Source organism: Belonocnema kinseyi, chromosome 2 (genome assembly GCF_010883055.1).
Source record: "Belonocnema kinseyi isolate 2016_QV_RU_SX_M_011 chromosome 2, B_treatae_v1, whole genome shotgun sequence".
NCBI lineage: Eukaryota > Metazoa > Arthropoda > Insecta > Hymenoptera > Cynipidae > Belonocnema > Belonocnema kinseyi.
In genome coordinates this window covers 55,267,896-55,282,872 of record NC_046658.1, presented here as the reverse complement: position 1 = coordinate 55,282,872, position 14,977 = coordinate 55,267,896, and the positions used below count along the sequence as shown (strand labels likewise).

General features: G+C 29.4%; 1 protein-coding gene across 2 annotated transcripts in view; it reads right to left on the bottom strand.

The window, feature by feature from the left end:
- Positions 1-1,754: 1,754 nt before the first annotated feature.
- Positions 1,755-14,977, bottom strand: part of LOC117167099 (peroxisomal multifunctional enzyme type 2) — a 23,349-nt gene continuing 10,126 nt past the window's right edge. Inside the window, exons 5-16 of one of the 2 annotated variants that reach the window (XM_033351739.1) lie at positions 13,864-13,980; positions 13,632-13,762; positions 13,493-13,549; positions 13,352-13,409; positions 13,108-13,271; positions 12,834-12,957; positions 12,571-12,746; positions 8,843-9,019; positions 5,813-5,930; positions 2,819-3,016; positions 2,614-2,708; positions 1,755-2,270 (exon numbers count right to left, since the gene is read on the bottom strand). In XM_033351739.1, the coding sequence (XP_033207630.1) occupies positions 2,151-2,270; positions 2,614-2,708; positions 2,819-3,016; positions 5,813-5,930; positions 8,843-9,019; positions 12,571-12,746; positions 12,834-12,957; positions 13,108-13,271; positions 13,352-13,409; positions 13,493-13,549; positions 13,632-13,762; positions 13,864-13,980 (1,535 nt within the window). In that variant the 3' untranslated portion in view covers positions 1,755-2,150. Of the gene's footprint in view, positions 2,271-2,613; positions 2,709-2,818; positions 3,017-5,812; positions 5,931-6,034; positions 6,165-8,842; positions 9,020-12,570; positions 12,747-12,833; positions 12,958-13,107; positions 13,272-13,351; positions 13,410-13,492; positions 13,550-13,631; positions 13,763-13,863; positions 13,981-14,977 lie in introns of those variants that run through there. The other variant, XM_033351740.1, reaches the window with a different exon arrangement.

Sequence of the window (14,977 nt, the reverse complement as noted above, 5' to 3'; positions counted from 1 at the left end):
AGACAAATTAGCTTCACCCTGGGCTCGTTTGATACAGAATTTAGAGAGCAATTAATCCTTTAAAAAGAATTTTTTTAGCTTTGGCATAATTAAAATTAAGAAAGTTAAATCAGTCATAAAAAAGAGGTGTCCGAAGAATTCCCCCCCCCCCCCCCCCCCCCCCCCCCCCCCCCCTTCCCAGTAAATCTGTCAAAAAATAATGACGAGTAAAATTCTGCTAGAAACCAATCGGCGGCAATCTATAATTGCAGTGACAGACACGATATTCAAACTGCTTCGAAAAACATTCAAAGCCAGTAAATAGATTTTTGTTTCATGGAATATAGTGCCCTCGAACTTCAACAATTTCGTAGAAATTCATCTATTTGAATGAAAATGAACTATTCGCTTGAAAATTCATATTTTGGGGTTGAAAATTCCAATCCTTTTGTAGAAAATTAATCTTTAAGGCTTTTATTTGTTTTTGGTCAGAAATGCAGGTGTTCAGTTTAAAACTGATCTGTTTTGGATGAAGATTCAACTATTTGATTGAAAAATCGTTGTTTTTTTGCATGTATTCACCTCTTTTAAATGAAAATTAATATCTTCTTGGTTGAAATATCAAGTATTACATTTTTTTTCTTCATTAAAAATTGAACTACTACGTTTAAAGTAGAACTACTTTTTGGTTAAAAAATCAAGTATTTTTCTACAGTTTAACAATTTTGCTGAAAAGTACTTTTAGGTTGAAAATTAAACTTTTTTTTGCACTAAATTCAAGTATTTAGTTGAAAATGAACTTTTTGGCCAACATTTTTATTTTCGAACTAAAAATTCAACTGTTTTGTAGAAAGGTCGTATTTTTATCTTAAAAATTCAAACATTTGGGAGGAAGTTAACTTTTTGATGGAAAATTGGTCTTTTTGTCTTAAATGATTAACTATTTTTAAACCAAATTCAACTATTTGGTTGCAGCATAACTTTTTTTTCTTTATTCATATTTTCGGGTTAAGAATTCAACTGTTTTGCAGAAAATTCATCTTTTCAGCACATTCAAACACATTTAAGTAAACTTTTCTTCGGTTTAGATTTAGTTTAGATTTTAGACTAACATGTAACTAAATACTTTTTCTTGCTTACATTTTTAATTGGATTACTTGCTCGCCACGTGAATAAATAAATAAAATCTATTTTTGTTGAAATATCAACTATTACATTTTTCGTTAAGAATTCATCGTTCTTGGATGAAAACTCAAAAGTTCGGTTAAAACATCAATTTAATTTAATCAATTCAATTCTAATGTCTCAATTTCTGTTTATGATCCTGAAAAACTGAATCGACACTTTGTAAAATGGGGAGGAATGAGATCAAAAGTTCTTATTTGAGGTGTTTCAGGGGAGTTTTCAAATTTAAGGTAAAAAAACGTAAAAGGGGAAACAGGAGATTAGGTAAGAAAGGGGACGGGACTGCTATCGCTGCTATCACTATATTCTTCTGGAAACATTCTTTAGGGTAAGAAATATTAGTATTTTCTTAAACTAAATTTAAATCAGTTGGGCTATCAATCAAATGGCCAAAATTCTGAAATGTTAATGCATAATTTTATTTAACGTTCTTCTCCTTAGATTTAATAAAACTTCTCATTGCTATTAACTCGAAAATTGACCTCCCAATTTAAAAAAAAAAAGTCAAATTCAATTTTAATGTATTAATTAAATCACCACTACTAGGAACACTTATTGGGATGACTTTCTAATTAAATAAATTCTAGAAATTAAACTAATAACATATAAAAATTTATTACGCGCGTTGATTACAACGTCGGTAAACTAATAACAATAATACCTGAATGTGTACAAAAATGTCTACCATGCGTATGTATGAAAGTTGATTACTATTATCATAAATGCATTTAAAGAAGACCCTTATCTTTAAACTTTAATATCCCTCTCTTTAAGTAGATTGCATAAAAATGGTAGCTCTTTATTTCCTGGAAAAATACATCCTTAAATTCTCTGAAGTTTATGATTCTTCCTTTTATAATAGGCGCTCTGTAGAATATTTTTGTTCTTCACAATTTTTATAGATTCTAATAAAATATACATATATAAACAAGCGTATCCCGTGAAAAATCGCACCATCACCAGAAGATAATTCTGTGATAAGTTATTTACAATTTCGGTCGGTTGGCATCAAGTAAAGTCTTTAATTTTTGAGTCAGCATGATGTTGCCTTTGATCTTGAGTTTTCCTTGCATAAACGCAACTTGTGGGTTCAATTTTCCAAGGGCCTAAATGCGCATGAGAAAATAGTTGAAAAATTTATAATTCCAATATAGGTCAGCCAAAAGTAAAAATGATAGTTTTTTTGTAAATGTGACTCATTCCAATTTTAAGCAGACAAAGTTAAATAACTAGAAAGTTAAGCATTATGAATAAAACAATTTAAAATTATGAAACGTTTAGAATTGAAAATTTATGTATAATAATTTTTATAATAAATAATTTGTAATTAATTGAATTTAATGTAAAATAAATACTTGTTCACCAATAAGTTGGATCTAAAATATTAAATGAATAAAGTTAGGTACGCTTTAGGTTGCTTTAAGATGTGTTATATAAAAAAAAACATACCATTTGAATCATATCTTTGTCGTCCACAGTGAGAGTAGTATCAACTTTTGCCTTGGGTTCTCCTCTATATACTTCTCCCTTCTTTAAATCAATAGCTGCGGAATTAAAATCCATATTAAAGTCAAATTTGATTGTATTACTAATCAAAATATTCCAGTAAGAAGTAACCATGTCATATTATTTGCTATGCAAAATTATTACTCACTCCATTGGGCTGTTGGTTCTCCCTTAGAAGTAACTATATAGACAAATACTCCATTTATCTTTTTCACTTCGTCTTGATGTGATTTGACGTAATCAGTAATCTGTTCGAAAACGGCATCGCTTTCAAGATTCACCTTCGCGGAACACAGATTCCTCATTACTGTTGGTGGTTGTACTTGTTTCAAGTCAATATAAGCACCTAAGACATACAAAAATTCCTATTTTTATTTTAAAATATTTTAAACAGAATAAATGAGAACTATATACTATTCAAATGTCAAAAAATTGTGAAAACAACGCAATTAACGAAGAGAAAATCATTTTTAGCATCATTAAAGTTATATCATCTCTTTTTACTCAACGTAGTTAGTTATCCTGCCAAAAATCAGGTCTCTAGGAAAACATTTTCTATGAGTTTCAGAATTGAAATAATATTATCAGTCATTTTTTATGAATGAGAAAATATTATTATTTAGGAAAAAGTTATAAGCTTATGAAAAATGTTTTCTTTTTAACAGTTATTGTCATTGAACTTTTTCTTACTGTCGCTTCTTAATAATTTAAAAAAAAATTGGATTTTAAGAAATTATGACTTATTTTTCTGGGAAAAGCATTCCCTAGTCTAAAACTGTACTATTTCAAAAGACACTTAAAAATTAGGATACAATGCTTTAAAAGGGTATGTACTTATAAAATGAAACTGTTAACCTTCGTGTTGTTCAGACAACAATATTGCATCGCCTCTGTGAAGCTTTTGCGATTCCCTGCTTAAAATCCTGGATAGATTTCGGATGAGTTCCAGACAAAGTCATCTGCACTTGCCTGGAATTTATCCGTAATATGTCTGGAATCTGTCCTGTTTCATCCGATTTCCACCCGTACAAATATTTAAGGCATGAAAACAATTTGTATTTGTCCAGAAGCTGCCCCAATTGTAGAGCCAGAAATTATTTCTTATGAAGTGGTATCCGAAATTCGTCCGTTTTCTTTCTGATTTTATCCTCCAACATAAAAAAAAAGCTGGAATCCGAAATTAGCCCGCACCTGTCCGGAATTGATCCAAACTATAAAATCTGAAATTATTGTTTGTAAAGGAGAATCCAATATTCGTCCATTTTTGTCGGAATTCTATCCGCAAAAACAATTGAAACCGAAATTAGTTCGCACATGTCCGGTATTCGTCCCGAGTATAAAATCTGAAATTATTATTTTCAAGTGGAATCCGAAATTCGTCAGCTTTCGTCCGAATTGTAATCCGAGTTGAAATGGGACCCGAAATCAGTCCATACCTGTTTGAAAATCGTCCGGAGCATAAAATCTGAAATTATATTGTATTTACGGATTGTATTTGCCAAAAAACAGAATCTGAAATGATTCCACATCTGCCTGGAATGATTCCGGACTATAAAATATGAAATAATATTTTTTTCAAGTTGAATCCGCAATTCGTCCGTTTTTGCCTGGATTTTATCTGACAAGAAACGGGATCCGAAATAATCGCGCCCCTGTCTGAAATTCGTCTGGAGTATATAATCAGATTTTTGTTGTTGTAAAGTGGAATTCAAAATTCGTTCGTTTTCGTCCGAACTGTATTTAACAAAAAACGGAATTCGAAATAAGTCCGTATCTGTCTGGAATTATTCCGGACTACCCAATTTGAAATTATTCTTATCATCCGCATGCGTACGGGCGAAAATTAAAAATTAACTATAGAGCATCCTTTCAACGTTAACATAAGTAAGCATATAACGTCCGCAAATACTCCCTTCCTTCTTTATCTCATAATAAATGTGCTTATATAAAATGTAAATGGTCTGGAATCGAAAATAAAAAATGATGTTCTTAAAGAAAGGAAAAATTCAATGATAAGTGAAAGAATTTCGAATAGTAAGCTTCGATTGTATTTCAATTGTATTTGGCAATGTTTATATATAAATTTTTTTATCAACTTTCATTACCATACATTTTTCACTTATTTAAAAAATACATTACTGCAAGCGAAAACTTTTTTATCACTTTTCGAAAGCGAATAATATTTAGAGTCCTGTTTACCTTGCCTATAAATACGACTTCACGAGCATTACTGCGACAGAAGTTTACTACTTCGTTTCTGATTAATAATGAATTACAGTACATTGTGCGAGGAGATATTTCTATTGAGTCTTGTAGAATACTTTTAAAAACATTACCTTGTAACGTTTTTTTTGCTATCTGCTCATATACGCCTTTTGGACTATGAACATTATATTCAAAGAAACTATCGACGGGTGCAAAAAGAAAATACCTGGAAAATACGCAAATCACAAATCTCAAATTTCGGACAAGATCAGATTCTAATTTCAAGCACGCGGACCGAACATATTCCGCATAGCATCGGATAAAATTCGGATGATAAAAACCGCCTTAATTTCAAATAATCGCGGACGAATTCCGAATTGACAAAAACGTTGGACCTGCTGGATTTCTGATATGTTCGGAAAAAATCCGGATAGAAAGTGTACTTTGGACCGTGCTTATGCCGGAAAAGACCGAATGAAAATCGGATTCAAATTTCGAAATCGTGAACCAGAAAAATTCCGGAGTAGACCGTATGAAATCCGGATGACAAAATCCGTCTTGATTTCGGATCATTTCGGACAACTTGCGGAGTCCGGCATTTGTCCGTAATTTTAAGCAGGGTTCTTTTAGCAATTAGCAATTAAAGGATTTATTGAGTTTTTAACTCTACGGTATTTAACTGCCCTACCTCTAAAATTTTTTTTCACAAATATAAAAAAATAGCAATTCGTTTTCACTAAATGAAACAAATTAGGAGTGAGATCTTAAAAAATCAACAAAATAATTTTGTTTGGGACCACCCTAATAATTATTATCTAACTTATTCTAAAATGTTTTTCACCTAACTACTAAACATCTTATAAAAATAGTAATTTATAGTTATAAGAATTTGAAAGAATATGAAGCTGATAAAGTAATTTTAAAATGAATCGCTAACCTGTAATAACAGGAGTGCTCGTTTCGACTGCCGTAGTTTGGAAATGAATTCTATTTCCTTCTCTCCACATATCTGTTCTCAAAGTTTGTCCTGGATAAACTGGCTTTGCGAATCTCACCTAAAAAATAAATCGTCGTGACAATGAGAATTTAGAAATAAAAAATAAATGTACCAAGAAAGTTGTTCTAAAACACGTTAAAAAACGCAGTTCTGAGTGCTCACCCAAGCTCGTGCTGACTCAACGCTATTTCATAATCATATTTTTCAACACTCATGATTGAACAGTGACCACACTAGTTAAGATAATATTAGATAAGATAATATCTTTGCACTCTGACACTAATTAGCAATTTTAGTGACGTGTCGCCCCGTTGGTAAAAGCAATTTCTAACAGAGAAATATCAATTTGCAGTCAAGAGAACAATGTATAAATATAAATAATGACTTAGATTTGCGGAGTTTATAGTGTCTGGATCCGCGATAGAGTGATTTAAAATTGTCAAAATTACTTTTTAATTGGCTTAAAGACACAATGGTAAAATAAAATGCCTAATGTCTCACATAATACCCAGGTAAAAATAACTACGTTAAGTTACGTCGGAAAATTTGTGGACTGAGACACGATTTTACATTTATACTGATTTTGTGTGCATGTGTGTGTGTGTGTGTGTTATAGCGAGTCAAGTTGCCAATATGCCTATATTGCCTACGCGACGGTGTGGGGGTGGTGAATTATAAACTTCGGTGATATAAATCAACAATTAAAATAAAAAATTGATTTTCAGACTAAATGTTGTAATGTGCCTAATTGACTTTAATGTGACAGTTAATTCGCGTATTATCGAATTTTTTAAACTAAGAAAGGTACATTTTTAACTAAAAATGGATTAGTTAAACTTCTAATTTATAAAATAATTTCCAATTATAAAAAAAAAATTCTGCCAAATAGTTGACTTTTTTAACTAAATTATTGAACTTTGAAACCAAATTACTAATTTTCTATACAAAACAGTTGAATTATCAAATCAAAAATATGAAATGTTAATGAAAACTTTAATTTTATACTACAAAAGACGCATTTCCAAAAAAATACAAGAACGCTCAATCCAAAAGTTGAATTTTCGCCTAAACTAGATTAAATTTCAACAAAACACCGAATTTTCAACAAAATAGTTCAATTTTAACAAAAAGTTGAATGGTTACTTAAAAAAGAACAATTGGCGACCAAAAATGGAATATGTAAATTTTCAATAATTGCGAAAGTAATTTTTCAAGTTTTAAACAAAAAGATGAATTTTCAAACAAAAAGATTAAATTACTACCAAAAAAGAAGAATTTTCAATAAAATTAGAAAATTCTCAACCAAAAAATTCAATTTTTAAGAAAGAAAGACACTTTAAAGAAAGTAGATCAAATTTAAAACCCAGTTGTTAAATTTTCAACCAAAAAGATCAATTTTTTAACAAAAAGTTTAATTTTCTGCTAAAAAAACGAATTTTTAATAAAATTCAAAAATTCTCAGCCAAATAGTTGAATTTTCAACTAAAACAGATGAATTTTTAAACAAAAAAAATAATTTTCTATTAAAAACAGTCATCTGGAAACGTAGTAAAAATGTTACCACATTTACTTTTAGAAAAAATATTTTTCTAAAACGTTACTTTGACTGCCGCCCTCCCATTACCATAGTAGATTTCGTGAGTCGCCCCCCTAAATTGGTAACGTAGTTTATGGACGATCCCTAAGTAGTGAAACATACGTATTTTGTTTTTTATAATTCAAAAATGTCGCATTCTATAAAAACATTGTTATTAATCATTTTATTGCAAATCGTGTCATTTTTTCATAAAATTAATTTGTTTAATATCAATGTTATTTTTTACGATTTTAAGTAAAAATGCGCATCTAAACGTAAAAAGGTTCAAAGAATTTTTGTAGATATAATTTAGGCGACAAATTTGTTTTAAATAAAATATTAGTGTAGCGTGTGTCGTTTTTCCAAAAAGTTAATTTTTTTCCTTAATATATTTGTATAATAAGAGTTTATAAGAAAACTAGTAAATCTTTTTGGTTGAACAACTTTTGTCTATTCCTTTTTTTCATAGTTTGTGTCGTTTGTCCAAAAATTTAATTTCTTCATTTTCAATTTTGTTTTTCTAAGAAAACAAAAACTGCGTGTTCTATCAAAAAGTTGTTCACAGCAGATTTTTAGATATTTTTAAGTGCACAATTCTTTTCAATTCATATTTTTCAGATTTTGAAAATGTTATAACTCTGTAAATTTTCTTTCTATCGAAAAAGTCATAAAGATAAATTGTTCGAGTTTCCAAAGTACTAGGAATAGCCGTATATAACATTTTGAAATTTTGAAAAAAATGCTCTAGACAAATTTGAAAATGCTCTAACTATTGGAAATTTCGTCTAAAATAACTGGCTGATGAACTTGTTCTTTCTTTTTGCATCATTATAAAGTATGTCAAAGGGCAATCCAATCGGATAATTCTTCCAGAATTTACCGTGTTTACAGTATACAACGGCAAAGACAACGACAGGCAGACACAGATGTAAAAACTATTTTTTTTTGAATCAGGGGGCCTCAAAACGTCGTCATTTGATATTATCCGCGAAATTCATTTCTCACATAAAACCAATACCGCCTCTTTATGATGAGAATGTAATCATTTTTAAATTTCTACCTGGAATTCCACTTGGAATGTTTCAAATATTCACGTAGAATCCACGTGGTTAGATGATTTCACGTGGGTTTCCATGCAGAAATTTAAACTGCATTTTAAAGTGCATAAAATAAAATATTTTAAACTGTAAATTGTGGAAAATCACGTGAATATCTTCAGCTGGGTACATGTGCAAATTATGTAATACAATAAACTTTGCGCAGTTAAATCAAGTTTTATAACTACTGTTGAAAGTTCGATCAATTCAAAGTTCATGATAAATTATGATTTTGATTTCTCTATTCATAGAAATGCAGATAACTATACTTTATATATTACTATAATAAAAGCTCACCTTGATAGCTTTGAATAAATCCGAATTACCACCAGCATAAGTGTGAAGCACGTGACGAGTCGAGAAGCCCAGAGAACACAAACCATGCAAAATTGGTTCTGAATATCCCATCAACGCTGCGATGTTGGAATCAATATGAAGCGGGTTGATATCGCCACTTAATCTGTATAACGCTGCCTGAAATATTCAATATTGGTGTCAAAATGAGAAACCGATAAATAGATGCAGTATAGATATGTCTCCCTTGTTATTGTTAAACTTAACTTTTGATATGTGACTCTTCATATCGCTATTTGTCACACGACATCATGCGATTTCGAAAAAATAGTGAAAAATTTATTCGCTTAGATAATTTGCAGTAAGGAAACTTTGTTGTTCACTTTTGTAGCACAAGTTAGACAAATTATGAAATAATTGTACTGTAAACAATACTGCTCAAACTTCACTCGCAAAAATGATATTTTTATCAGGATAATATATTTTTTTTATGAAACAGACGTTCATTGATACAACAAATTTAATCGGTTTACATTTTGAAGAGATTTACTTTCTTGAATTTTCAATACAAATTTTATTTTCATTGTTAAATTATAATTACCTCGATTTTAAATGTTTTAGTTTGAAATTTTATAATTATGCATACTTGCTTTTAAAATTATTCAGTTTTAATTAGGCCATTCAATTGAAAATTGTACAATTTTTAACGATTTAAAATTAAAATTGAATTTTTAAACAATATCAATTCAGATTTTAAATATTGAAGAACTTCAATGGATTCAATAAAAAGTTATTTAATTTCCAACTTGGAACTTGAAACATTTGGAACTTTCCCAAATAAAAATGGTTTAACTATTAACTCTTTTAATTTTAAATTCTATAATTTTTAAATATTTCCATTTCAAACCTTGCATTTGTAAATGCTTCAACCTAAAAATGTCATTTTCAATTTATTACATTTTATGCTCTCCAAACTTTCAAGTTTACAGTTTATAATGATTCAATTCTTAACGCAATTTATCTTGAAATTATACAATTTTACATTCATGAAGAATTGTATTAAATGGAAAATTTCAATTTCCAAGATTATGAAATTAAGATTGCTTAATTTATAAGGTAAACGTCCCAGTAGTCATGATCTTTCTCCCAGTAATCGTGACGGCAATTTTCTTGCGTTTTATTTAATTTGAATTAATTGGCATTTAATTTTACACTATAAAATGTTAAAAATAAATGGAATCTATAATTAAATGTTACTTTTAACACATTTTTTCAAAATATTATCAAACTATAGCCAAGTTTCACCATAACGCATTGTTTTTGTTCCATTTTCATTTATACCTAATTAGTATAAGTATTAGTTCGAGAGTGAAATCAGCTTCAAAGCTGATAAAAAGACTCCACCTATTACGACGGCCCCCATCCGTGTACAACCGGTTACTTTGACATTTTATAAATTCGAACGATGTAAATTTGAAATCATACAATTTTGAACCTTTCAATTTCAAATAACCTAATTTAAAATTTAAATCCACAATTTTGAAAGATTTTAATTTGAAATCATACAATTTTGAACGTTTTATTTTAAATTAATAATTCCAAGGTATTAAGAGAAAATAAGAAATTAAATTACAATAAGAAATTAAAGTGTGTCATTACATGTCTTCTGCAAAAAATATCAACTTTTTGAAATGTGACCAAAAGTGACAAAATAGATTCTATGGTAGGATTGTAGTATATACTGATCCCATCATAAACATTTGCATTTCTACGAAATGAAACCATACTAATAACTTTTATGTTTAACCCACCCTTAACCCTTCTTCACTACCCGAAATATAAAAAACTACATTTTTACGTGTCATTGTACATTTTCAGCAATTTCTGCTACTTTTTTTAATATGAATAATTACTAATGGACAATTTGAATAATCCCCATGACTTTTTAAATAATTTGCAATTCTTTAAACAAATTTAACTCATTTAAACATTTATTTTTTCCCAAAAAATGTTTGAAAAATCGTATTTTCTGAATGAAATGTAATAGTTAGTCATTGTTTGGAGAAGAAAATTAATAATATATATATTATGTGATTATTTAAACAAGGAATTATTGTTTATTTTCAAAATATCTAAAAATTGAGCCAGATATGTCAACTTTTTTCTCAAGTTCATAGCCTATGCTACTTTTTATTCGATAAATACATTATTTTAATACATTTCTTCTAATGTACAACAAATTACTATTTGTTTAAACAATTTTTATTTGCTTAAGCAGTTTACGTGCAAAAAATTTGGAAAAATATGATGAAATGGAACATATATAATTATTGTTCTGACTCTATAGTATATATGAAGAGTATATTAACCATTTTAAAAATTTTTAAACAAACTAAATTTGTTTAAACAATTATTTTTTCCAACAATATTTTTTAAATCGTATTTTATGAATTAAGCATAATATTGGATGGTTTTGGGTAATAAATACTGCTAAAAGCTATATGTCATTGCTTATACAATTAATTATTATTTTTTTTCTTCAAATTTTATTGAAATTGAGTATGGATGGTTTACAAATAAAAATTGTTTAAGCAATGACATGAAGTTTTTAACAGAATTTTCTACCCGAAATCATTCAAAATTATGTTCAATTAGGAAAATACGATTTTAATATTTACAAAAAAAAATTATTTAAACAAAATTCATTTCTTTACACGATTGAGAAATGGTCAATATATTCTTTCTATACACGATAGTATATACAGTCAGAAAAATAATTGTACGTATTCCATTTCATATTATTTTTTTAGAGTTATAAAAAAAATGCTTGAGAAAATAAAAATTTGTTAAGAATTAGAAGAAATGTCTCGAAATTATGTAATTATTCAACAAAAAGCCGCATAATTAATTAAAATAATTGTAATTGTTGAGAATAAATAATTCTTTAAATAAGTAACATTTATTTTAAAATTAAAAATTGTGCACTCTTCTTGAATTCCTAGAAACTTGGAATTTTTCGATCAAATCCTGAAGTATGAGTTCAATTGAAGGGTCCGTGGTCTAAGCCTGTTGACTGCCATTTTTTTAAATTGATTTTTTTTTATTTTCTGGAAAATTGTTTATATGCAGTTAATATCCCGTAAATGAAATGGCAAAATTCCTTTTACTATTTTTTAGGATTTCAGAAAATGACATTTTGGTATAGGTCTCCGCGCAACGATTTTCCCTCGTCGTATAAAATGTCTGAAATGTCATATAACAGGTTTAGACCGCGGACCCTTCAATTTTCCTAAATCCAAAAATTTTCCATGTTCATTAAATGGGATTTTGAAGTACCCGGGGACGTGTTAGAATTTGAATTTCAAAAAAAAATATTAATTTTTTTTCTCCGAAAATGGAAACTTTTTGGGGACTGACTTGTCCTCTAGCGTAAAAAAATGTTGCAATGTATTTTTAAACCACCCTAGTATGCACAGATCGAAAATTGGTTGTTTTTTGATTGGGTTTAATTTCACAGTTTCTAAGATAATAACATAAAATCACGCCGAAACTTTTTTTTAAATTGTTGGTCAGTTAACTGCCCAGTTTTACTGAAATCGTTTGAGAATTGCGCTGATAATAATCCACAGAAGGTGCAAACTACACGATTATTCCAGATAAGGATTCTGGGCAGCTTTTGTTTGTACTTGGCGACGAATCGCTAACGCGAAGCTGGATTATTACGCAGTTACCTGATCAGAGTTCGTCTTTTGGAGGACAGAAATATCGGGTTTGCGTTTAGGAGGATCAACTGTTGGAATAACATGAGGAGAATTTCTTGGCCCATTGAAACCTCCACCTCCAACTATGAAAGCTGACATTTGACTCCTGGCTAATTTTTCTCCAGTTTCTGCGTTGAAAGTTTCGTCTGAAAAAACAATACTCTCTATAGGACCTATAAAATATTTGTAGTGTAAATCTCAAGCCTCTTTTCGAAAGGAATCTGTTGACTAACATTCGATTAAAGCGACGGCTCCTTTTCCTTTGTCCATTACATCTTGGACACGGAAACGAGACTCGACTTTTCCTTCAAGTGGAAGGCGCTTAAAAACTTCCAAATACTGTTCGCCGTGAAGAATCTGTAATTTAAAATACAAAGTTGAATTTAAAAAGAGAATAACAAATAGAAAACTTTAATAATTTGAGAAAAAAATTAAGTAGAGAATAAATTTTGTCGATCAAAATTAAATGAGAAATTGTATATCGATTAGAAGAAATGAGTTACAAACCCTGGTGGGATCAACTTGGATGCCAGGTCTGATATTTTCAAACACATTAGTTACTGAAGCACCACTTGGCCCGTAAATCACATAATAAGTCGGCAAAACACTGAAATCCTCATGATTTTCGTACAGAAAACGCATATCCGAAGGTTCTTTCGTTGTTGCACCAACTAACAAATTTTTAAGCATAAGCATTAATATCTTTCTATCAACCACTTTCTAATTTTTTTTTTAATTTCATAAACTATACCTCCGAGTGCATAAAGAATCGTGTCTCGATTAGTGTAACTGCATTTGTAGACAGCATCCTAGTAAAAAATATAATTTTAGTGTTTCATTTACAAAAATTAAATATGGTAATCTTATTTTGATATGAAATTTAATAACCCACTTTGCTTACTCCCTCTCTCATTTGATCGAGAGCATTCACAAGCTCGCCTGTAACATCCTTAAATAAAAAAGTAGCTTTACTATTACTCTACAGACTTCATATTACATTTAATAAAGCATTTTTTTTTAAATAAACTCACTCCAATCGAATTAAAGTGTTTCGCTTCGGACATGTCGGTGATTTGTTCCCAACTTTCTCTCACAACTTCAGGCGTGACCATTTCGTTTAAATTCTTTCGTAGGATGGCACCGGATGATCGAATCAAGTGAGCTATGACAATAAAGATATGAAACAATAAACGAAAATAAAACAATCGCAAATAATCGACTTTATGCAAAGCCTAAAATCGAAATTATGGACAGATCACTGACATTTTCCAGCCCAACCAGCTGCGGCGTCAATGATGGATCCATTATCTGGACAATCTTCGTGACATAACCATGCAACTACTGGTGCAATCAGGTCGGGGTTCAAAGCAGTGAATAAATCTGTAACATATAATATTAGGTTTAATTAAGAATATACAAATATAAAACAGGTTTATTATGATTCCAATTTTACATTGTACAGTCCAATCACTTTCAAAATAATAATTTAAGAGGCGTGTTTTTATGTTTCATACAAGAATGTTTTATTTCTTCACATCTTAATGTGAACAGTAGCCTGAAAAACAGGAGAGTTACCTCAAAAGTATTCAGTTCTCAATCCACATCATTTACATGGGGTCAGAATGACCCCAACATCAACTTCAGACTAAAATTTGAATTGTAGAGGGTTTAATTTAGGACCTGTTCTACCATCTGGTAATAGTTTAAATTCTCTACTATACGTTCAACATGCCTCTGTTGAGCCTAAGTGCCCATGCTGCTTTTGCAGTTAAATGATCAAATTGTTTATAATTTTTTGGGGTCATTATAATAAACATGGAAAGTGAATTTGTTATCAGAGGTTTATTATTTTTTCTAAATATCCCTCCCATACAATCTTCAAAATAATTATACTTTTTGAATGAGACTTACCTGCACGAATTTTTTTATTGATACACAATATTAAAAGACCACCCAAAATAAATTTGAGCTATAAATAATAAAAATGGTTAAAGTTATGCATTTCTTAATGTACAATTCTTTTTTTTATAACTTTTAAATTTGGAGAATTTTTGTAGACGCCTCCAAATAATGTTAATTTAAAAAAACAATCAAGATCTAATTTCTATATATTAAATAGCGTCTGTGAATTTTTTCAAGTTGAAAACCATGTAAACAATCAGTATGAAAACGTTTCAAAGTCAACTGGGGTCAATTTGACCCCATGTAAGTAATATATCATTTTTCAGAGGTATAAGTGATGAGGGTGAATGCTTTTTCAGAATTTCTCTATTTTGGAGGATTTCAATTTAAAGTTATTATACACTGAAATAATACGAAATATATTTTGTAAATTAAATTAATAAATAAAATATTATGTAATATAATTTTTATAATA